The sequence below is a fragment of the Garra rufa genome, chromosome 11 (genome assembly GCF_049309525.1).
Source record: "Garra rufa chromosome 11, GarRuf1.0, whole genome shotgun sequence".
In the NCBI taxonomy this organism is placed as follows: Eukaryota; Metazoa; Chordata; class Actinopteri; order Cypriniformes; family Cyprinidae; genus Garra; species Garra rufa.
Window position 1 is genome coordinate 46,915,619 of NC_133371.1, and position 23,251 is coordinate 46,938,869.

General features: G+C 34.9%; 2 protein-coding genes across 5 annotated transcripts; both read right to left on the reverse strand.

Annotated features, from left to right (window-relative positions):
* Window positions 1–59: 59 nt before the first annotated feature.
* Window positions 60–4,457, reverse strand: ss18l2 (ss18, like 2). Its single transcript, XM_073851061.1, has 3 exons — window positions 4,228–4,457; window positions 396–472; window positions 60–317 (listed from the first exon to the last, which is right to left on the reverse strand). Exons 1-3 carry the CDS (start codon window positions 4,294–4,296, stop codon window positions 212–214), a joined length of 252 nt encoding a protein of 83 aa, XP_073707162.1. The 5' UTR covers window positions 4,297–4,457; the 3' UTR covers window positions 60–211.
* Window positions 4,458–5,763: 1,306 nt separating this feature from the next.
* On the reverse strand, window positions 5,764–22,144 carry lsm14ab (LSM14A mRNA processing body assembly factor b). Of its 4 annotated transcripts, none has more exons than XM_073850559.1 (11): window positions 21,870–22,144; window positions 19,212–19,375; window positions 18,996–19,128; window positions 16,529–16,639; window positions 14,451–14,627; window positions 13,836–13,919; window positions 13,542–13,739; window positions 13,280–13,451; window positions 11,663–11,692; window positions 10,965–11,199; window positions 5,764–7,693 (listed from the first exon to the last, which is right to left on the reverse strand). In XM_073850559.1, exons 1-11 carry the CDS (start codon window positions 21,988–21,990, stop codon window positions 7,670–7,672), a joined length of 1,449 nt encoding a protein of 482 aa, XP_073706660.1. In that variant the 5' UTR covers window positions 21,991–22,144; the 3' UTR covers window positions 5,764–7,669. The 4 variants fall into 4 exon arrangements, with proteins under 4 accessions (XP_073706660.1, XP_073706659.1, XP_073706662.1 ...); XM_073850558.1 differs by having other exon boundaries at window positions 13,836–13,925; XM_073850561.1 differs by lacking the exon at window positions 16,529–16,639.
* Between the last annotated feature and the right edge of the window lie 1,107 nt (window positions 22,145–23,251).

The window sequence follows — 23,251 nt, forward strand, 5'->3', positions numbered from 1 at the left end:
GTAACAAAGCATCATCAAATTGAAGCTGAATATTTAATGAAAATGAAGATGACTTCTGCTTTTATAAAGGGGCAAGTGTTTATTGTAGTTTACACATTTATTATAAAAGCACTGAAGTAAAACATGAAATTATGTACATAAAACAATGTTCCCCAACAGGGACACTCACATTTATTATAACATGTTTACAATATTCTTGTTAGCAGCAAATCTAACTGACAGTGTCTTCTGTGGTCTGCGTCTCCGGCCGGATCTCTGTGCTGGCGTCGGCTATGGTTCCCAAATACACAATGTTGCGGTGCAGAATCTGCTGGTATCTGTGGAGATGATAAAGTATATACTTAAGTAAACGCACTAAAGCATCTGAAGAAACCAGACATATGAAACTCACGTACTGCACACACTCAGTGGCGCGGCCCTTCTGCATATACTCTGTGATGCATCTCACCAGCTGATCGTTCTCATCCAGCAGCTGGAAAACAGTCAATCAGTTAGTAGTCTGACTTTAGTAAACACTTCGAAATATTATTCTATTAGTATTGATATGTAGGGTTGGGAATCGAAAATCGATTCCGATTCTGGAATCGGATACTTAAGATAAAGAATCGGATACTTGTTATAAAATTAAAATTTCGATTCCTCGTTTCGATTCCTGGGTGCATTTTTTCATCTAGCGATCTGCCAGGACCTTCCGCGCGTGCAACCTGCCTGGACCTTATGTGGTAATGTAAACATCAGTTGATAAGATGGATCGCGGTAAGCGTTTAAAAGTGTGTCTACGCTAGGGCTGGGCAATTTGGCTTAGAATCAAAATCTCGATTAATTGAACATTTCAACCCGATTACGATTAATGAACGATTATTTTATTTATTAATAAAATTATATTTAATTATATTTATATAATATTTATTTTTTTGCCCTCATAGTTCACTGACACAAGTTTTGTACAGTAAATATGTTCACATATTACAAGCGAGAGATTTTTGGATGAAGGGTGCATTACTTGATTTTAAAATAATTGAAGGAAACACACTATCTACGATCTATGATTATTAATTGAACATCAGTGTTGAACAACTGAAATTAAAACAAGGATTGCTTAAAACGAAAAGTCAAATTTTTCTTAAATTAGTGAAAATAAATAACTTGCACTATTGGAAACAAAATAAATAATTTTCAATGTTTTTCATATTAAAAGTAGAAAATAAGCAGTATCTCCTCTAAATAAAATTACCCTTGTATATCCTGTAAATACTTTTTAAGCTCTCCATCGACATGTCGGCGGAATAACGGAACGGAGTGCTTGTGTTTTTTAAAGGGAAAGTAATTGAAATAATCTTCCTGGAAAAATTTTAACGATTATAGGTTCTGAATGTCGATTTCGATTATTTTTCGATTAATCGCCCAGCCCTAGTCTACGCTTTGTAAAAACCGAAGACAAATCTACCGCTGCACGCAAACTTCATCTTAGAGATCTTCAAGGAACGGATTTTAGTCCTGCGCCCGCCCACTCCAGAAGGAATGTATGTTATTTCGTTCCGCAAAAGCCCACATAAAAGTAACTTCTACCCCCGTGGGAAGACAGGTATCTACTTAATCTCTTGGCTGCATGAAACAAACCCTCCCGCTAATGTAAAGGCAAAGATGACCAGAGTAATAGTAACGAATTTGATTGAAGTCGTGCGAGCCTAATGTATTCATTCTTGTAAATCGGAGTCGTACATTAGGCACGCATAAGTCTGCTGGTGATTCACAAACTATTCATGCTTTCGGTGCTCTGATCCATAGTATTTTTGCGTGAAATTTCGAAATATTTGCATAGTTTTCAAAATAAATGTCCTGTGAGTTTTTTATAATGAATGCTTACCCATAGAGGTGGATCTTGTAAGGGTCAGTGGTGTTTATGCACATATGAGCACCAGCATAAACAGATTTACTATGTATTTACTGTATTTTTAATTTATATGTTTATTTTATAATAAATACAAACAGTAGATATTCAGTCACTTAAGAAAGAGCACTCTGAAGTTGTGAAGAATTTCTGAATTAAATAATTTAGGTGCTTTAAATCTGTATATGTATATTCAAAAATAAACACCTTTAGAGGAAATGTCAGGCATAGGGGGGCCTTGCAAAATTGACCCAAGAAGAAGGGGGCCCTGATATAAAAAAGGTTGAGAACCCCTGTAATAAAATAATATGTTGCAAGCTAGCACTGAAAATAAACATGTTTGATATATTAATGTTTGGCTTTTGTGTTTTTTTTTTTTTTTTTTTTTAACTAAACTGGAATCGAAACTGGGAATCGAGAAGAATCGGAATCGATAAGTGGAATCGGAATCGAAATTGATAAAATTCAAACGATACCCAACCCTATTGATATGTAAATATGATGGCTGCATGTAAATTGAGCACACAGTTTTAATGTCATAATCATGTATGAATTAAATGTGATTTAAACTTTTCACTTAAAGATACACATTATGAAAGTAACTATATGGTTCAACTTAATGTCTTTAGTTTTGCGTTTCCATTTCGTTTGTGAAATTTAAATTCTCAAGACTAAGTTTTTCCTTGTTGAAATTCCCATTCTGTAAAACCTCTAACTAAATAATAATAAGCTTCTTATGAGTTGTGTATTTCCTCTTTAATTTTCCTTTTATGTTGAATAAATATTTGCTATAAATCTAGCTTAACTTGTTTTTTAAAGAAGTCTCTTCTGCTCACCAGGCCTGCATTTATTTGATTCAAAGTAGAGCAAAAACAGTAACATTTTAAAATATTTTTTACTATTTAAAATAACTGTTTTCTTCTTGAATACATTTTAAAATTATTCCTGCAATTTCAATGCTGAATTTTTAACATAATTACTTGTCACATGATCTTTAAGAAACCATTCTAAAATTCAGATTTGTTTTTCAAAAGACATTTATTATGTTGAAAACAGAAAGTTTGAACAGAAATTTCAGGAGAACAGCATTTATCTGAAATAGAAATTGTAACATTATAAATGTCTTTATCTCCACTTTTGATCGATTTAAATCATCCTTGCTAAATAAAATTATTAATTTCTATCAAAATAAACTAAAAATGACACTGACTCCAAGCTTTTGAATTATATCGTGTATGAGGCTACAAAAGCTTTTTATTTCAGATGAATGCTGATCTTCGGATCTTTCTATTAATCTAAGAAATCCAACTCAACTGTTTTAAATATTGACAATAATAATAATGTTTCTTGAGCAACAAATCAGCATATTAGACAGATTTCCGAAGGATCATGTGACATTGAAGACTGCAATGATTCAATAGAAAGCAGTTATTTTAAATTGTAAAAATAAATATTATAATATATAAATATTATTATATATACAAATATATATTCATGATTTTACTGTTTTGCTGCACTTTGGATCAAATAAATGCAGGCTTGTTGAGCAGAAGAGAGTTCTTTAAAACCATTTAAAATCTTACTGTTCAACTTCTGACTGGTAGTGTACGTTAAATGTTAAATTTGTGGTATTACACTTCGAATTGATCAGAAAAAAGTATGATTATTATTATTATTTGAATCGGTCGTTAAATAGTAATAGGCGAGTATTTACAAACAGGCGCGACTCTGGAACTTTCGCGTTCACACAGCGAAGGACATAAATGGCGCGAATTCGTTTTTCAAATCTCAACGGACACTCGCGCGCACCATCAAACTGACGGGAGCGACTCCGGTGAAAAACGGTGAGCGGTCCGGATCTAATTCTTCCATGAGACATTCAGCTCTTATCTGCTTTTCTGTAAGGTACCGAAAACACTCAACAAACATGAAACACACGCACCGCGCTGTATGACGTAAATAGTTGTCCAGTACCAACAGTGTTGCCAAGACCAAGGGCTGCTTCAACACTGTTGCCTCATGTCCGCGGGTTGAAGCGACCCCAGTAACATGATATTTAGCCACTGGAATGTGAATTTGACCAAAAACGTGTAGTTTACCCCCCGATTTTTACCGGGGGACCCCGTCCGAAACGCGACTGGGCTAGTTTTGGGTTAGTCTTGATTAGCAATTGACGGAGTTTTGTTGTGAAAATCTGGCAACCCTGTCCAGTACGCTTCCGCTAGTACTGAAATGTATAGCTTTGAGTTCTGTTGTACAATACGGTAATTTCTCATGAAAATAACCGAACTGTATGTGTGTCTGCAAATGTATTAAGCCGTGAAATGTCCACTCACTCTTTGAATTGTCTCCTGGTTGATTTGCGCTTTTCCGCGCTGCCGTTTCGGAACAAAAACAACAGACATTTTACAGACTCGAAACTGAAAGCATCGACGCGCCTCACTCGATTCAGCTCGATAAGCGTTTGCAAATGAGAAACCGCTTCAGATGTCCAGAACTCTCAGTAACGAACCGATGAATTTCAGCATTTTATTACGTGTCAACTGTGTCCATCGGGTCGATTAGTTTCTTCTGCTGGTCGGATGTTTTACTGAGGCGTTTCACTACTGACATCTGGAGGTCACTGCAGCACTGACGCATTTTCCCTTCTTGAAAGAAATAGTATAATATTTAGTCAATATCCTATACATAATACCGACATGAAATGTAAAATAATTTTACATAATGTAAGTTATGTATTACACAGAAATGTATTTCTCAACCAGCACATTATAGAGTCAAAATAGTTCCATGTTTTGAACTGTATTAATTGTAGAATTGTATTAAAAAAGAAAATAGTTTTGCAAAGGAAAATTAAAGTATTTAGGAAAAAAATAACTACAAAACCTGCCATAGGTGTAATAAAAAAAAAAAAAAAAAATATATATATATATATATATATATCATATGTAAGCTGAAAAATAAGCTTTCCATTGATGTTTGATTTGTTAGAATAGAACAATATTTGGTCGTGATACAACTATTTGAAAATCTGAGGGTGCTAAAAAATCAAAATACTGAGAACATTGCCTTTAACGTTTTCCAAATGAAGTTCTTAGCTATGCATATTACTAATCAAAAATTAAGTTTTGATATATTTATGGTAGAAAATTGACAAAACGTCTTCATGGAATATGATCTTAATATTCTAATGATTTTTGGCATAAAAGAAAAATAATCATTTTGACCCATACAGTGTATTTTTGGCTATAGCTACAAATATACCCATGCTAATATCACTGCAGTAATATTTTAGCCTGTCATGTTTTGCATCCAGAATAAAAAATTCTGAATGAATAGAATAACTTTTGTTTTCATGTTGCATCAATTTTTCTTATATCATTTTCAGAATTAAAAATGTATTTTCTTAGTGTACTTTTTAATATTCCCAGTAGTATTAAAAAAAGCCCATTTATTGGTAACACTTTATACTGCATTGGATAACATCAACAATACTTATACAGCATTATTTTTATTATTTCCAACATTTTGTAATACATTTTTGAAGTCAAAGGTTGTATGTTAAATTTAATGCAATGTGAACATTTTCATACTGTGAGGAAGTTATAAAAAGACCAATAAATTAAACATTCCCAATTCCTTAAGAGTAAAATCTTTCCTTATCCTTTAATGCTCACACCTTAAACTAAAAATAAATACACATAAATAACTGCTGTACAAAATGTTACTGTTGTTAGCTAATAGATAAATGGATAACATTTTAACATGGTTAAATACAAAAGAAAAAAATAGGATCAGTGGCACATGCTATTAATGAACTATTCTCATTTGCAAAAATTTTAATTGAGAAAAACAAGGACACACACAGAGGATACTGAACAACTATTTATTTTTCTTGTTGAATAAAAACCTCAGTTTGCCCCGTTTGAAGCCCTCTAAGAGCACACCATATACAACTGCTCGAATTCAGGAAAACAAAACTAAATCATAAACTTGCCAATCATATTCCTCCAGAGCTCTGACCACTTGTAATACACGACACATTCTGCACATCTGTCCAGTTCAACAAGGTTCGCTTCGACTTCATCGCGGCGTCAGGCCTGAGGATTCATTGCGCATCTCGCTCCAGTCCAAATCCGGCTGCTCAGCACCAATATCTGCGACTCGCTCAGAGCTTTCCCACCATGCCCTGGTCGGAGTGATCGGTCAGACTGCGTTTCACTAGCTGCCTGCGTTTTGCAATTCGTAGTGCTTTTTAAAGGGAGCGTTTAAGCTAATACAAGTAGTTGAAAACTATGAAACGGACAAGACGGCGAACGCTGAGGAAAAATAATGCAGAACCAGCTGAGAGAGAGAGCATTTCTCCTCCAAATGTTATCCGTAATTCAGTCTTTGGATCTTTGAGACACAAATTAAAAACATGAAGCACACTCAAAAATAATGAACTCCCATCTAACAGTGCAGGAACTAGTGCTTCAGTGACATTCAAAGGGGAGAGACGGGATCAAACTTCACTCCGTTAACAGAGCAAGAGACGGCTGGTACCTGAAACGACACGTTAACATACAAGTGGATCAAACAGGAAACAGAACTATTCACAATAGAGGGGCTCGTGGACTCATCATAGACACTTATTCAAACTGGTCTCCCTTTTAGTTTTTGAAGAGCTACTGAAATACTGTAAATTGTTAAAAACCTTGCACAATTCAACCAAGTCACTTTCTGGTATGAAATGACATTGAATTTAGCCTCCGCATCACGTGTGACCTTTAAAGTGCACAATTTCGACACATCCAATCGGGTACTTAAAGGGTTTCAGGATCTTTCCAGAAGATCTTGGCATTAAACAGTGATGGGGGGTTTGTGTTGAGTTCAAAAAGCCCTCTTAGTTTCATTTTCATAATTGACATCAAAAGGCAAGAATAACTGGCACTCAAATATCAAAATACATTTTCAAGACAAAGAACGGCAGGGAGAACCAAACAACCTGCATAGAGTGGCAGAAAGAGGACTTCAGGACACAAAAACAAGAGTTGAATTCATCAGTACATTCAATCATACACCAAGGTGTTTTTGTGACCTGCTGCTAGACCAGATTATCCACAAAAATAGATATATTGGGGAGCTGTGTTAAACTAATGAACTAAAGGAAACAAAATCTACTAGTATCTATTAAATCAAGTAAAAGCACCTACGGATGAGCACAAAACCAGCATAGATGTGATTAGTTCTGACTCAAACCCCGCAGCTTCTAGACCGGGTTTTGGTGCCTCGAAAAATGAGAACGGATCCAAAAACGAAAACAAAACATGGCATAATAAAGCTGTTTTGACTGAGGAGCGCTCACAGTATCAGCGGGGTTCTGTACACCTAACTGAATATTATCAAATACCTTCTGTTTATTACGAAAGGAACTAAAGGTTGATGCAAAAATAGCAGATAATAATTGTAATTGTCGTTGTCATCATCATCATCACTGCACGGAAGATTTTTTTTTTACGCCGTTTTGTACACAAATTCTCCCTTCCGAACGTGTCGAATGCAGATCAAACGTTTCCAAAAAACAGCAAATGTTTTTTTTTTCTTTTTCTAAAAAAGGAAGAAAGGAGAAAATAAACTCAAAGCTGCGTTGTCCAGCCGAAGGCAGGCGTGACCTGCGCTGGTGTTAAACAGAGAGAGCCAGTTCCCGTTAGTCAGGAGTCAAAACCAAAGCGTTAATCTAGACGGTGATGATCGGAGATTTCTTGGCTGTTCGGATGATCTGGTCTTCGGGCTGGACTACGCTGCCACTTTGTTCTCCTTCTGAAACAGACACAAAAGAAGAGACGACTATTAGAAAGGCATTTACATTTAGAGATTTTTAAAGAAAAAGAAAGTGTTTAATTTGGGGGTAAAAAGCCCAATATTACAATATCAGATATATCAGATATACCAGATGAAATGCCAAGTCTCAAATTGACTAATACTAATATACAAGGTTCGTACAAGGTGCTTAAGGCCTGGAAAACCTTTGAAAATAGCTACATTTCTGAAGAGGTACTTGAAAAGTGCTTGAATTATTGAAAGACAATGTATCTATGAAATAAGTGTTTGATTTCTTAAAAAATGAAAAAACTTCAAATCGGGTTCGTGAATTATTTGATTTAGATCGGAGCGAGTTCTTGAGTCATTTTGCAAATTTAATGACTTAAATAAAATGATTCACAATGCACGTTTTAAGTCCCAATCGAAATCAAATGATTTGCGAATCATTATTCAGATAAGGACTTCAGAGTGCGGATCATGAATCATTTGATTCAGATCACAACTTTGGTGCAGGTTTGCGAATCATTTGTGTCAGATGACGATTTTTCCTTAAACAGTAGAAAACAATTAAAGGCAGTACAGTTATAAAAAAAAAAAAAAAAAACACAAATCCTTAAAGAAAATGAACCTTGGTTTTACTATAGTAAAAGTGTAGTATAATTTGCAATAGTTTAGTAGTAATACTTTGCATGTGCTTCACCGTATTTTTGCCATTTCTTTATTGGTATATTTTTATTTATATATATCTCGTTTTTTTAGAATTTTAAATAAGACATTTAATTTTACACTATCTGTATGAACCCTGAATGTAGTCACAACACCAGTGTTATTTTAGTATTGTTTATAATACAGGGATGCAAACGGCGCGCCTTTTGGCGGATGCCGCCTTTTTCACGGCTGTGTGGGGGACATGTGTGAATCGTGCAGATCCAATGAGTTTTTTTTGGGGGGGGGGGGGGGGGGGGGGTGCAGGGGTATAAAATGACTAAATAGGTAAACACCGTTACAGTCCATGAAACATAGGAAACTTATATGAAAAGAAAACAGTGATTCAGAAAGCTGCGCATGTCAGCCAATTGGCTGCGCACTATCTGCTGCCAGCTGCTCTTATAGAGGATGATGGATACCCGACCCGGGCCGGGTTCGGACAGATATTTAGAAAGGGCAGCGCGGCGCTGACAAACACCAAAAGTGGGGCGGGACTTGCTGGTTTAATTGTAATCTCAAGCGCCATTGGTTACCTCCTCTGTTTCAGAAGTCAGTCAAGTTAATAACTTGTATTAACTTGTTGTATGAAAAATTTAAATATAACCTTTAACCATTCCAATAACCATAGAGAAGTGTCATTACAACCTAAAAAGAGGGTTTATGTCCTGGGTTTATGGGTTATTAGTTATTATAGAAATTAATACAATATTAAATAATTAAATAAAAATATGCGAAGCTGCCTACGCTAGTCTGTGCGCGATGTAGACAGCATTAAAAATAAGTTAATAATAAACATTACATAAAGTACATTAAATAAAATAAGCCCACAATAAACATTTTATGCATCCCACAGTCTTGTAAGTTCATTAACTGACCCTCTTTTTTTCTGTAATATTTGTATCATTCGTTTATATTCGTTATTTTTCCTTTCATTTCGATCTCCTTACTTAAAGTTTGAATGTAAATGATACTGTAAATGATCGACAATAAAGCTTTGATTATGCTATATGACTGTGATTTTTACTGGAATGCAGTTTAAAGATTGAATTTAACATATTTTATTTTGTTTCTTCTAATTAACAGACTAGCCTATAAATATATGTGACCCTGGACCACAAAACCAGTCATAAGGTTAAATTTTACAAAACTGAGATATATACATCATATGAAAGCTCAATAAATAAGCTTCCTATTGATGTATAGTTTGTTAGGATAGGACAATATTTGGCCGAGATACATCTATTTGAAAATCTGGAATCTAAGGGTGCAAAAAAATCAAAATACTGAGAAAATCACCTTTAAAGTTGTCCAAATTAAGTTCTTAACAATGCATATTACTAATCAAAAATTACATTTTGATAGGTTTAAAGTAGGAATTTTACAAAAAATCTTCATGGAACATGATCTTTACTTAATTTCCTAATGATTTTTGACATAAAAGAAAAATCAATAATTTTGACCCATACAATGTATTTTTGGCTATTGCTACAAATATACCCCAGCGACTTAAGACTGGTTTTGTGGTCCAGGGTCACATATGGTAGTTCAATGACGAGTGAATTATTCACGTAGTTTCATTTGTAAATAATTTTATTGTCACAGTACATCAAATAAAATAGGCCTACAAGACATTTATCCATTGTTCTATTAACTGATAGTTTTTTCCATATTGTTATTATTATTATTTATGCCCATGTGTGACGATAAATAAGCTGTTTTCATTTACAAATGAAACTACAATGATTCATTGAAACCTCAGTGAAACTCTAGTGTTTAAATAGGCTAGTCTATCAATTAGACGAAACTAAATAAAATATATGTTAAATTCAACCTTTAAACTGCATTCTAGTAAAAATCACAGTCATATGTCGAGCATTTACAGTATCATTTCCATGTAGAATGTTAAGTAAAGAGATCAAAATGAAGGGGGAAATGACTATAAACGAAAATATGATATTTGCTGCGGGGGCACAGGCTTCGATAATCTCACTCCTTTTTGACCATACCTCTGTTTGCATCCCTGATAATACTATTACAGTATTTTTACTCAGCCTTTACTTATTTTTTTTATTTAATTTTTTAGCAATTTTATGAGCCTTTATATACATATTATATTAACAAAAATACATTTTAAAATGTTTGAATAGCTTTAGTTTTAGTAACCATGTACAACACATCACACTTCCCCAATATCTGAGATGGACCCTTTGCTCAAATTGTGACGACTCGTTTCCACAGCAATTAACATCAAACTATTTTATTTTTTTTAATAAACCTAATAGATATATTTATATACCACTACACTTTGTATTTTATTACCATGGCATTCAATTACAGAAAACTATTTAATGCATGATAATTTCTCTTTTGACTCAAGTAATTGACCTTTCAATATATTTTTTTTCCTCCTTTGAAAATTTTTGTGGATTTTTGCTATTGTAGCAAACAGGAATTCAAATTCTTTTGTTGTAGTTTCTGTTCGATTATCATAAATTCCACTAATGAGAAACAGGAAAAGGCTCCACTAGTCCAATACTGTGGTAAGTGAGGACATACTAACCCTGTACTCAAAGTCAGAGAACTCTCGTCCTCTGCCGCCTCTGAACCCGCCCCTGAATCCGCCTCCGCCCCCACGGGAGGGCATGAACGAGCCCCTGCTAACCGCACGTCCGCGTCCTCCACGGAAGCCCATGCCGCCGCCTCTGCCGCGGAAACCACCGCGTCCACGACGCAGCGGAATACCGAACGTCTCTGCGTTCATCCTCCTCTCCTCCGCCCAGGTCTGCCTCCGTTCCCTGAGATGACAAACACATCAGAATGCAATTCAACAGTGTGTCATTCACTAATGTTGTTGTGCAAGATTCAATCCCAAAATCCACCTTTGGCAGGCTGCCTGTCTAATCCGCAACATGTTTACGTGACATTCATCTTGGAGTGAGCTACATTTGGAGTCTGATACAATAAACACAGCCGCTTAATAAGATGCCATGGACAAATTTGCAAATTCAACGTATGAATGCATGACAAAATTTATAGTAGGCTAATCATTTAAAATGCAACCAGTGACATTTTTGTAGCTTTCTGATCAAATAATAAAATAAAAAAAGTTTGAACTGATTGTAATAACTGGTTATTAATAATCATTTCTATCTTTAGAAATAAGCACAACACCATCTGAATTTCTTGAATATGATTCAGACTTCAAAAGCATTCATAAACACAGCATGTTAAAACATTTCTATATAAAAAAGACCGTACCTCCCAGCAGCACCTCCTGATCTCTCCTTTCTAGAAAAGACAGAAAAGCGTACGCCTATTAGATGATTCATTCACAGATAATTCTAAACTTTACCACAACAAATTACTACACGAAATGAAGAATGACTCAATCAGTCAAAAGCATGTCCACCCTATTCGAATCAGGTCAGACAAGACAGATCGAACGTTGATGCTTTTTCATGAGTCACTGTTGAATCAGATTGTTAAAAAGACATTTTTACAGAAAACTGGAATTAAATAACATTTGCGAGAATTGAACATTGTAAGGTCATATGACAATTGTAGCAATTTTTAGTTGAATATTGCATAGTTTCATAACTTGTCGTGCCGTTTATGGACATCAGGGCTGAGTTTAAAGATATCAATCGCATGAATTTGTCTGATCATTTTAATGAAACAACAATAATTTATAAATCCCAAGATCAAACTTTTAGTCTAAAAGCAAAAGATGCATTTTGCTTTTACAAACATTATAAACACTATATAAATGCTTTTTATTTCCTCTCAATCAACAAAAAATACTATAAATTCAATAGTGAACATGAAAGAAAAAAGAAGTATTAAACAAACAGTAGAAAAGTTTAGTATAAAAACAGCTTCATTTTCATTCAAAAGTTTTTGGACAGTTTTTTTTTTTTTTTTTAGGAAGTCACCAAACCTGCATTTATTTGATCCAAAGTACAGCAAAAACGGTAACATTTTAAAATATTTACTACTTAAAATAACTTTTTTATTTGAATAGATTTTAAAATGTAATTTATTCCTGTGATTTCAAAGATTTTTAGCATCATTACTCCAGTCTTCAGTGTCACATGATCCTTCAGAAATCATTCTAATATTCTGATTTGCTGCTCAAAAAAAACATTATTATTTTTATGTTGAAAACGGCATAGTAGAATTTGTTAAGGTTTCTTTAATAAATACATGTTGTAACATTATAAATGTCTTTATTATCAATTTTCATCCATTTAAAGCATCCTTATAAAAGTATTAATTTGTATAATTTCTTTCCCCACAAAATAAATTATACTGACTCCAAGCTTTGGTATATTGTATAATGTTACAATGTTTTTGTTATTTCAGATAAACACTGATCTTTGTACTCAACAACAACAACAAAAGTACTGTTTTCAACAGCAAATCAGCCTATTAGAATAGTTTCTGAAGGATCATGTGACACTGAAGACTGGAGTAATGATGCTGAGAATTCAGCTGCGCATCACAGGAATAAATTACCTTTTAAAATATATTCAAATAGAAAGCAGTTATTTTAAATAGTAAAAATATTTCACAATATTACTGCTTTTGCTGCATTTTGGATCAAATAAATGCAGGACTGGTGAGCAGAAGAGACTTCTTAAACGAAACATTAGAAATCCCGCTATCCAAAAACATTTGACTGGTAGTTTATGTAAATCACTAAATTTGCTAAATCTGAGGGTTCTTGTTCTTAAGAAAAATTCACATGTGCCTGAAATATTTACAAAAGAATCAGTACTGAATCAAGTTGTGTGACTTGGAATCGAATCCAGTCTGTGTCAATACCTAGCCCTAATGAATATACTAAAAACATTAGTGCAAGAGCTGAGATCTCACCTGGAGTCGTCACAGGAGATGTTGTCAAAGAAAGACTTGGATTTGTCATAGTAACAGTTGGGTCCCAGTGGATCCTCCTCATCTGCGTTGCCTTCACTGTTCTGGGTCTCCACACCCGAGTCAGTCTTCTCCTCCCCATTCAGAGTCTTCTCCGATTTCTCACTCTTCTCATCTGCAGTGCATAATGATATCATAACATTGACATTAAAATGAAACCTAATGATAAACATTTCTTTCTCGGTACAGTTCTTCTACACAGTACCTTTAATCTTGAGTTTGTTTTGGAACTCGCGGTCAATCTCTTCCTTATTAAACTGGGCATTGGCGCTCTCAAAGTCAAAGTCCTTCTCAAATTTCATTGGTCCATCTCTACGCCCGTTAAACCTGCCCCGCCCACGCTGACCGCCGCCTCCGCCACCACTGCCCCGCCCCCTTCTCACCGGCGGAGCACCGCCTAGACCTAGAGAGAGAAACAACCATTATCACAAATAAAGCTTATTGTCCTTATCATGGTGATGTATATGCTTTTTAAACAGCCGTTTTAAAAGCAACTCACCACCAGAGTGCCGTTTGTTTGGGTCTTTGTTATCAGGCCTGTTTGAGTCCAATTCTGGTCGAGGGACCTTCTGAACATCAGACGCTGTAGCTGAACAACAAATCACAATTAATGTCTGCAGGTGAAAAACTCTTCTTCAGCCACAGTATATGTGACCCTGGACCACAAAACCAGTCTTAAGTCGCTGGGGTATATTTGTAGCAATAGCCAAAAATACATGGTGTGGGTCAAAATTATTGATTTTTCTTTTATGCCAAAAATCATTAGGAAATTAAGTAAAGTTCATGTTCCATGAAGATTTTTTGTAAAATTCATACTATAAATATATCAAAATGTAATTTTTGATTAGTAATATGCATTGTTAAGAACCTAATTTGGACAACTTTAAAGGTGATTTTCTCAGTATTTTGATTTTTTTGCACCCTCAGATTCTAGATTTTCAAATAGATGTATCTCGGCCAAATATTGTCCTATCCTAACAAACCATATATCAACAGAAAGCTTATTTATCGAGCTTTCATATGATGTATACATCTCAGTTTTGTAAAATTTAACCTTATGACTGGTTTTGTGGTCCAGGGTCACATATATGTTTTCCAATGCCCTGATTCTCACCTTTCTGTTCTTGATGTTCAGCAGATTTCTGGGTACTGAGAGCGGGTCGGGCTGTTCCAGGGCTCTTCTGAGCCACCGTACTGGTCGCAGACGCAGAGGGAGCGACCGGGGCCGTCTGGACCGCATGCTCCAGGGTCGGGGTCTTCCTCGAGGGCTCCACAGATGGGCTGGAACGACCTGAAAAAGAGGACACAATTCAGACTCACAAAATCAGCAACAAAAAAACAAAACACGACGACGATGTGAACAGTTGGAGATGGAAAACATCAGTGCAGCTCTGCATCATTTAACGCGGTAAATGTCAACTGAAGGAAAAGTTCATCTAGTAATTTAAACTTGCTGATTTAAAATTTTTTTCTCCATAGGAACAGATTTGGTGATATGTAGCATTACATCACTTGCTCATTAATGAATCCTTGGCAAGATGTAAGAAACAAATCCATCATGGCCAAAATACGAATCCATAATTCATCATAACACTTCCTCCAGTGAAAAAAAAATGTCCAACCACATTTGTTTTAGACTCATTTAGCTTGAAAGGTGGTGCTTGATATTGGTGCTGTGCATATTTCTCTCCTGATTCAGATGAGAAAGCAATATTATGGATTGATGAGGCAATGGTTTGGTGTCTTTAACTTCAGCTTTTTACTTCACAAGACATTTATCAGTGGACTGGAGTGGTGTGGATTACTTGTAGATTATTGTAATGGTTTTATCAGCTGTTTGGACTCTCATTCAGACGGCACGACAGAGTATTCATTGGTGAGCAAGTGATGCAATGATAAATTTCTCCAAAAATAAAGAAACAAACTCATCTACATCTTGGAAGGGTGAGTACATTTTTAGTGAACTATTCCTTTAAAAACAACATGAAATAACCCTCATTTGCAATGCATTTATATTTATTTATATTCATCCATTCAGATTTGATTGGATTGTGTACACTAGGTTTAGGGATGCTCATATTGACCGCTTAACCGTTAACCGACCGTAAGAATTTTAACCGATTATTCAGTTATCGGTTTAAAAGGTTTTTTTATATATACAGTTTTTTTTTACGTTTGCTGCATAGTGAAAGAAAAAATAATGCTATACGTAAGTTATCAGTTTACTCACATGCGCGTGTGAACACGTGCAGTGTGGCTGTACAGGCATATTTCGCTGAGCAAACACCTGCTTCACCTTCACTTAGTTAACTGATGTAGTATATGCAACACAATGGCAAGTGGGGATATTGGGTTATCAGAGAGTGAATCCGTGAGTGAATGTATTCAAATTCTGAATGGATTATAGTCTAGAAAGTGCGCAAAAGGCGCTCCCCTTACAATCACTGGAAAGCTGTCACTGTTCATCGCAATCCCACAAAGTTAATAAAAAGAAATAAAATAACCTTTACACTGCACAATTAATCTCTTATTTCATGTCTACACTTTCCTTGTTTTAACGAGAGTTCGCAAACGTGTAGAAATCAGCAGAACTGAAATCCGTGATGCGTGATAATTAGAGTATATGTGAATACAGTTTTTGTTGTTGCTCCATGTGCTGCTGTTTGCTCGTGGAAATAAAACATTCGCTTGTATTTTATGTATCACAGATACTCGTGCATTCTACTTTTTAAACTAATTTATTATTCTAATTTTATCAGTTAACGGTTAACGTTCGAATAACGAGCAGCGGTTGTCGGTCAGGAAAATTAACCAAAATGAGCATCCCTAACCAGGTTATGATTACTATATAGTCAATACCATACTATTCGTCTGGCGTTGCTTAAATCAATAGAAATGCTGTTTCAAGGATAGAAGTTCTTGCAATTTAATTAAAAATGAAAAAAAAAAAAAAACCATTTATTTACAATAATGTGCACTGATGAACACCGCACAATAAGACTACCAGTTATTATTTTAATTTCATGTTGTCTTCAAAGAACACAATTTACTAACAGACCAGAGAAGAATGACACTCGAGTCATCAAACCATCACATGGTAAAGACACATGCTGTAATCCTGCGCAATTACGGACCAAAAGACGAACACACTAAAGCCATTCTTCCACACGATAGCGTCGGTTCTCCGGTTACCTTCGGGTTTGGTAGCACTCAGCGAGCGAGAGTGCGGGGGAAGAGCAGTGCTCTGGGACAGAGGGGCAGTAGTGCTCGCCTCGCTACCGAACGCAGGACCTGAGCTGCTTCCTGTGAGGGGAGGAAGTGCACATCTTTAAGTGTGGGCTTTAACACATCACACACTCGGAGAAAACCCCTCATACGAAGCTTTTGTCATAGCCAGACACTTATACAGTCAACCCTTCTAGACGATCCACTTAACCAATGCTCATTTAGGGAAAGAATTCTGTGCATCCTCTCCAGGCAAGTGTTATTGTATTTGCAGAAAATTTGACTTGCAAAAAAGTGAAAAAGAGCAAAATCTCAACTGATAATGTAGTTGATGGCAACAGTGGTAGTAAAGGTTTTAAGGCAGGGCTCAAGAAGGGTCGACTTTGTTATATCTGTGCCATTTAATATGCACTTGTGAATATATACTGTCTGTCTATCTAAGCATATTTGTGCACAAAAACAGTTTTAAGTAGCAATAGCCAAAAATACATTGTATGGGTCAAAATGATTGATTTTTCTTTTATGCCAAAAATCATTAGGATGTTAAGTAAAGATCATGTTCCATGAAGATATTTTATAAATTTCCTACTGTAAATATCAAAACATAATTTTTGATTTCCTCAATACATATTTTTCACACCCTCGGATTCTAGATTTTTAAATTGTTGTATCTCAGCCAAATACATCTTATCTTCACAAAGCATACTTCAAAGGAAAGCATATTCATTCAGCTTTCAGATAACGTACAAATGTCAATGTCAAAACTTTGACCCTTATGATTGGTTTTGTGCTCGAGTCACATTTATCCGAAATAAATGACCATCTATCATCGTAACTTGAGCTGTTTTTTATGCCATATCAGTAGCAAAGAACACTTCAACAGTGAGAACAGGAAAGTTTAAACTATAAGAACAATGCAAGACAACACAGGTGAAGAGAGGGGGAAAAATTAATAGAACTTATTCTATTTATTCTACCGAAGAAAGAAATAGAAATTACTAGTAGATATCACCACACTTTATCAGTTGATATGCATTATAAAAATTGTTTCGCATTATGAGTTTTCTGAAATTTGTTTACATATGCAGACAGGTACTACATATGCACCAAATCTCAAACTTCTTGTTTGGTTTTGTTTACATATTAGAATTAAATGTACTGAATTTTGGATTTCTCTTCATCCTTCCATCAGAAAATACACAAGAAAAAAATGTTTTTAGGACTTGTTTTGACAGAAAAGTTATGAAATGTAATTGAAATATGCAGATGCAAATAGATGAAGTGCAATAACATAAATCTTACATGTGTATTTCGGATGATTATTTTCCACTAGTCTGAAAGAAAGCTCTGTTCTGAAAGCAAAATAGATCAAAACTGACCTTGCATGGTTTTTGCCTGTAAAAGATTAGTTCACTTCAAGAACAAAAATTTACAGATAATGTATTCACCGCTTTGTCATCCAAAATGTCCATGTCTTTCTTTCTTCAGTCATGAAAAAAAATGTTTTTTGAGGAAAACATTTCAAGATTTTTCTCCATATAGTGGACTTCTATGGTGCCCCGAGTTTGAACTTCCAAAATGCAGTTTAAATGCAGCTTCAAAGGGCCCTTAACAATCCCAGCCGTGGAAGAAGGGTCTTATCTAGCGAAACAATGTGTCATTTAAAAAAAAGAAAAAGTTTTTATTTAAATACTGACCTCATATATATATTTATATAGTGACCTCAAATGCTCATCCTGTCTAGCTCTGTACACTCCAGTTCAATACAGTTAAGGTATGTTGAAAAACTCCCATCTTATTTTCTCCTCCAACTTTAAAATCGCCCTACATCGCTGCATAAGTAAAGACCCAGTGTTTACAAAGTGAATGCACAAAGAAGGTCAAATGCCCTTTACAAAAAAAAGGTAAAACAGGGTGTAGGACACTTTTGAAGTTGGAGAAAATGAGATGGGAGTTTTTCCAAAATGCCCTAACTGTATTTAACCAGAGTGCACAGAGTACGCATGCACATCGCAGAGCTAGACAAAACAAGCATTTGTGGTTAAAAAGTGTACAAATTGTGAATTTTTTTGGAAAAATTACAGATCCAGTTTCACTAGATAAGACCATTCTTCTTTGAAGCTGCATTTTAAACTGCGTTTTGGAAGTTCAAACTCAGGGGCACCATACAAGTCCACTCTATGGAGAAAATTCCTGAAATGTTATCCTCAAAAAACGATTTCTTTATGACTGAAGAAAGACATAAACATCTTGGATGACAAGGGGGTTAGTAAATTATCTGTACATTTGTTCTTGAAGTAAACTAATCCTTTAAAGCACTTAAAAATATTTAAATTTGATATCTGGCAAAAATTCTAAAAGACAAATTGTTTGTGCACTCTCTTCTAAACACCATCTCCAATGCTTGAAGGTACAAGAGCAAGTGTGAACTCACCACCAGTGACTGCCGCTCCGAACGGCTGGGGTACCAGCGGACTGGAGCTGAACTGGCTGTATGGGCCCCGACTGAAGGGGGTGTACGACTGGAAGGAAGGAGCCGTGGGACCGGCGGTGGTTGACAAAGAGGACTGTGCACAAACACAAGAACAAACCGGGTCAATATTCACTCTACCTTCTGTTCTGCAGATATACCTGAACGTGTGAGGCTCACCTGCACGATGGCGGGGTCCTGAGGAAGGTTGCAGGTGGGTTTGGGTGGCTCGCACACCGTCAGGTCTTTGATGTCACTTCCTCTGAATATGATGTATTCAAAGACATCATCTCGAGGTGGGATCGGTCTGTCCGTAGGACGGTCCTCAGTGCCAAAGGACTTCACTGGAGGAGAAAACGAAAGGGGAAAAGGTGCAATATGTTGTTATTATTCCTCTAGATCCTGTGTAAGTACTCTACCAGTCAAAAGATTTTTAATGTTTGTTAAAGAAGTCTCTTCTGCTCACCAAGCCTGCATTTATTTGATCCAAAGTACAGCAAAATACAGAAATATTTTTACTATTTAACCCTCAAAGACCGAGACAGCTGGCGGCGGCTAAAAATAGCTATTGTTCTTTAATGTTTAATAACTTTTGAACCGCTAATCCAATTTGAATGCTTTAAAAAGTCTCGTAATGTACAGAGTCTACTCTTTTCAGTGATATCGCATTTGTCTCATTTGGATATTCATTACGTCATCACATTTCCACAGCACTGATTTGTCAGATGAAATCAATACGTTTCGGTTCTCTGAGCCAAACAGGGACGATTGTTGATGCTTAGTCCCACCCCTGTCCCCCGATTGGTTCAAACTGTCATCTATTCTACCAATAAACATAGGTTTTGGTCTTTTGAACCACGTTTCTTTACAAATCTGAACAAACACAAAGTGAAAGCAAAGTGCGTCTTGCTTGCATGAAAACAAACACAAAATAACACATTTGCATGACAGCATTCTTTGAAAATGTACAGAAATACTCATAACAGAGCCCTTTGACATAAACCAAAAGCAAGGATGAAACAGCAGTAGATATCGGATAAAGCACTGGAGTGTAGGTTTTCGCGTCACCAAGCGATCTCCCGGTAAAATACAGCCAGCAGATCCATCTATTTGGTTGTTATATTATGTAACTAATTATTACATAGTTTTTAAAGATTATTTGCACTATTTTTCGGTTGCACTCTGTATATTTCTCTCTCATTTTGCGTGAAGTTTGTGAATAATTTGGACTGTTTATTTTTTTGTTGTTGTTGCACAAGACAATTTGTGCAATTTGTCTTGTGCTACTTTCTACACTGTTTGTGTTTATTGTTTGGACTAAGAATATATTTATCTGAAAAAGTAAATTATTTTTACTGTGTTTTGCTATTATATAACACTGTTTCTGCTATGACTTTACTCCTGAAACATTTTTGGACAGGTCTATATTGTCAATAAACTAAATGGGCCTGTTTTTCACTGAAAAGCGCCAGACAAAAGACAAAATTTTATTTGGAAGTGTAAAACACCTAAATACAAATTGTTAAAGAAAAAAAAATCCAAACTTCAGGAGTTTTTGTTTGAGTACACAGTAAAAAACACCCAATTGTTGGTAGCGTTTTTTTGCTAAAATTCTGGAAATTCACTAATTTTTAGAGAAAACAAAAGGAAAATTGTCTAGACTTAAAGTTCAAGCTCTTATGATTATAATGATATATGACAATTGATGTTGACTGCTAGAATAGGTCTGAAAAAACAAATAAATATACAGGTGCCCCAAAAATGTTCTAGGTCTTTAAGGGTTAACATAATTGTTTACTATTTAAATATATTTTAAAATGTAATTTATTCTTGTGATTTCATAGCTGAAATTTTAGCATCATTACTCCAGTCTTCGGTGTCACATGATCCTTCAGAAATCATTCTAATGTTCTGATTTGGTCAAAAAACATTATTATTATTTTGAAAACAACTGGGTAGTATTTTTCCAGTTTGATGAATAGAAAGTTCAGAAGAACAGCATCTAACTGAAATAGAATATGAGTCTTTATCATCACCTGCAATTTAAAGCATCCTTGTTAAATAAAAGCACAGTATGAATGGTATAGTGTATAATGTTACAAAAGCTTTTTTATTTCTAATAAATGCTGATCTTTGGATCTTTCATATTCATTAAAGAATCCTGAAATAATGTACTCAACTGTTTTAAATATTTATAATAATAATCAGAAATGTTTCCTGAGCAGCAAATCAGCATATTAGAAAGATTTCTGAAGGATCATGTGACACTGAAGACTGCATTGATTCTAAAAATTCTAATTTGATCACAAAAATAAATTTCAACAGATATTCAAATAGAAAACAGTTATTTTAAATACTAAAATATATTTTAATAATATATTTTAAAATGTTACTGTTTTTGCTGTACTTTGAATCAAATAAATGCTTGGTGAGCAGAGAGACTTAAAAAATCTTACTGTTCAAAAACTTTTGACTCGTAGTGTAGATGTAAGCAAAATCGTAATCGGTCAATATAACCCTCCAATTAAATTAATTATTAGTAAGTAACAAATTTGGGGAGAGGACCAATATTCTAAAAATTTCTGTAAATACAATACGAGAATTAACTGCACAATTACTAGAAATGTGTACCTCGGATATTATACAGTTTGCATACATACAAAAAAATAAATAAAATAAAAATACTCTGAACCAATTCTGTAGAATGGCCCATATACACTGTGTATATTTCGCCAAGGCTACAATAGAATTCTCTTAGGTTTGTTCTGTGTAAGTCTATATATACTTGCACATACTAGTGCACATACGTCTAATTCAGATTGCGTTTATTGTGCGTACCTTTAGCCAGAGCTACAGTGCTGTTCTCAGTGTCGATCGTGTATAAAACTCCCTCATATCGGATCTCGGCCTTTGAGATCAGACTGATCTTGCTGCCGATATAAGGCGTCCCTCCGCTCATCTTTCCGCTTGAATTCACTCCTGTGCAGCTGCTCGACTCCTCTGATCTTCTTTGCGTAAGGTTTTATCGGACTGATGGATGTTTTTCGCTAATTCGATGTCGTTTTCTTTCAGCCTGGGTTTAGCACGACATGGCCGAATTCATTTTCCTCCGCACTGACTCGAGATGCATGCTGGGAAACGCGCTTCCCCCCTCCCTCGCTCCTTCTCGTTGGTATCGCGAGAGTTCACGGGATTTTAGGATGACTCCCTTTACATTGGGAATTACGTAAGACGCGGAATGCGATTTGGGAAGTAAATAAAGAGGATTTTGAATTGGAAAACAATACACTTTTTACCTAAACAGCTATAAAGAATTTATTCTACATTCTCAAGCACATGTGCTTCTTTTTGTGCGTCATTCACTGAATGTTAATTGCTTTATTTTACATTGTGCACTACCTGTCAAAAGTTTTTGAACAGTAAGATTTTTAATGTTTTTATTGTCATTTATTTGATTTCAAATACAGCAAAAACTGTAATATTGTGGAATATTTTTACTATTTAAAATAACTGCTTTCTATTTATATATATTTTTAAAATGTAATTTATTTCTGTGATCAAATCTGATTTTTTTTTTTGCATCATTACTCCAGTCCTCAGTGTCAAATGATCCTTTAGAAATCATCCTAATATGTTGATTTGCTGTTTAAGAAACACTTATTATTATTACCAATATTTAAAACAGCTGAGTATATATTTTTTAGGTTTCTTTGATGAATAGAAAGATCCAAAGATCAGCATTTATCTGACATAAAAAGCTTTTGTAATATACACTATATCATTCAAAAGCTTGGAGTCAGTATTTTATTTTTTTCGGGAAAGAAATTATAGAAATTAATACTTTTATTTAGCGAGGATGGTTTAAATTGGTCAAAAGTGATGATAAAGACATTTATAATGTTACAAAATATTCTATTTCAGATAAATGCTGTTCTTCTAAACTTTCTGTTCATCAAAGAAACCTGGAAAAATTCTACTCAGCGGTTTTCAACATAATAATAATAAATGTTTTTTGAGCAGCAAATCAAAATATTAAAATGATGTCTGAAGGATCATGTGACTGGAGTAATGATGCTGAAAATTCAGCATTGAAATCACAGGAATAAATTACATTTTGAAATATGTTCAAATAGAAAACAGTTATTTTAAATAGTAAAAATATTTTACAATTTTACAATTACATATCTGGCACGTCAGATTACCAACAGCAGAACTGAAGG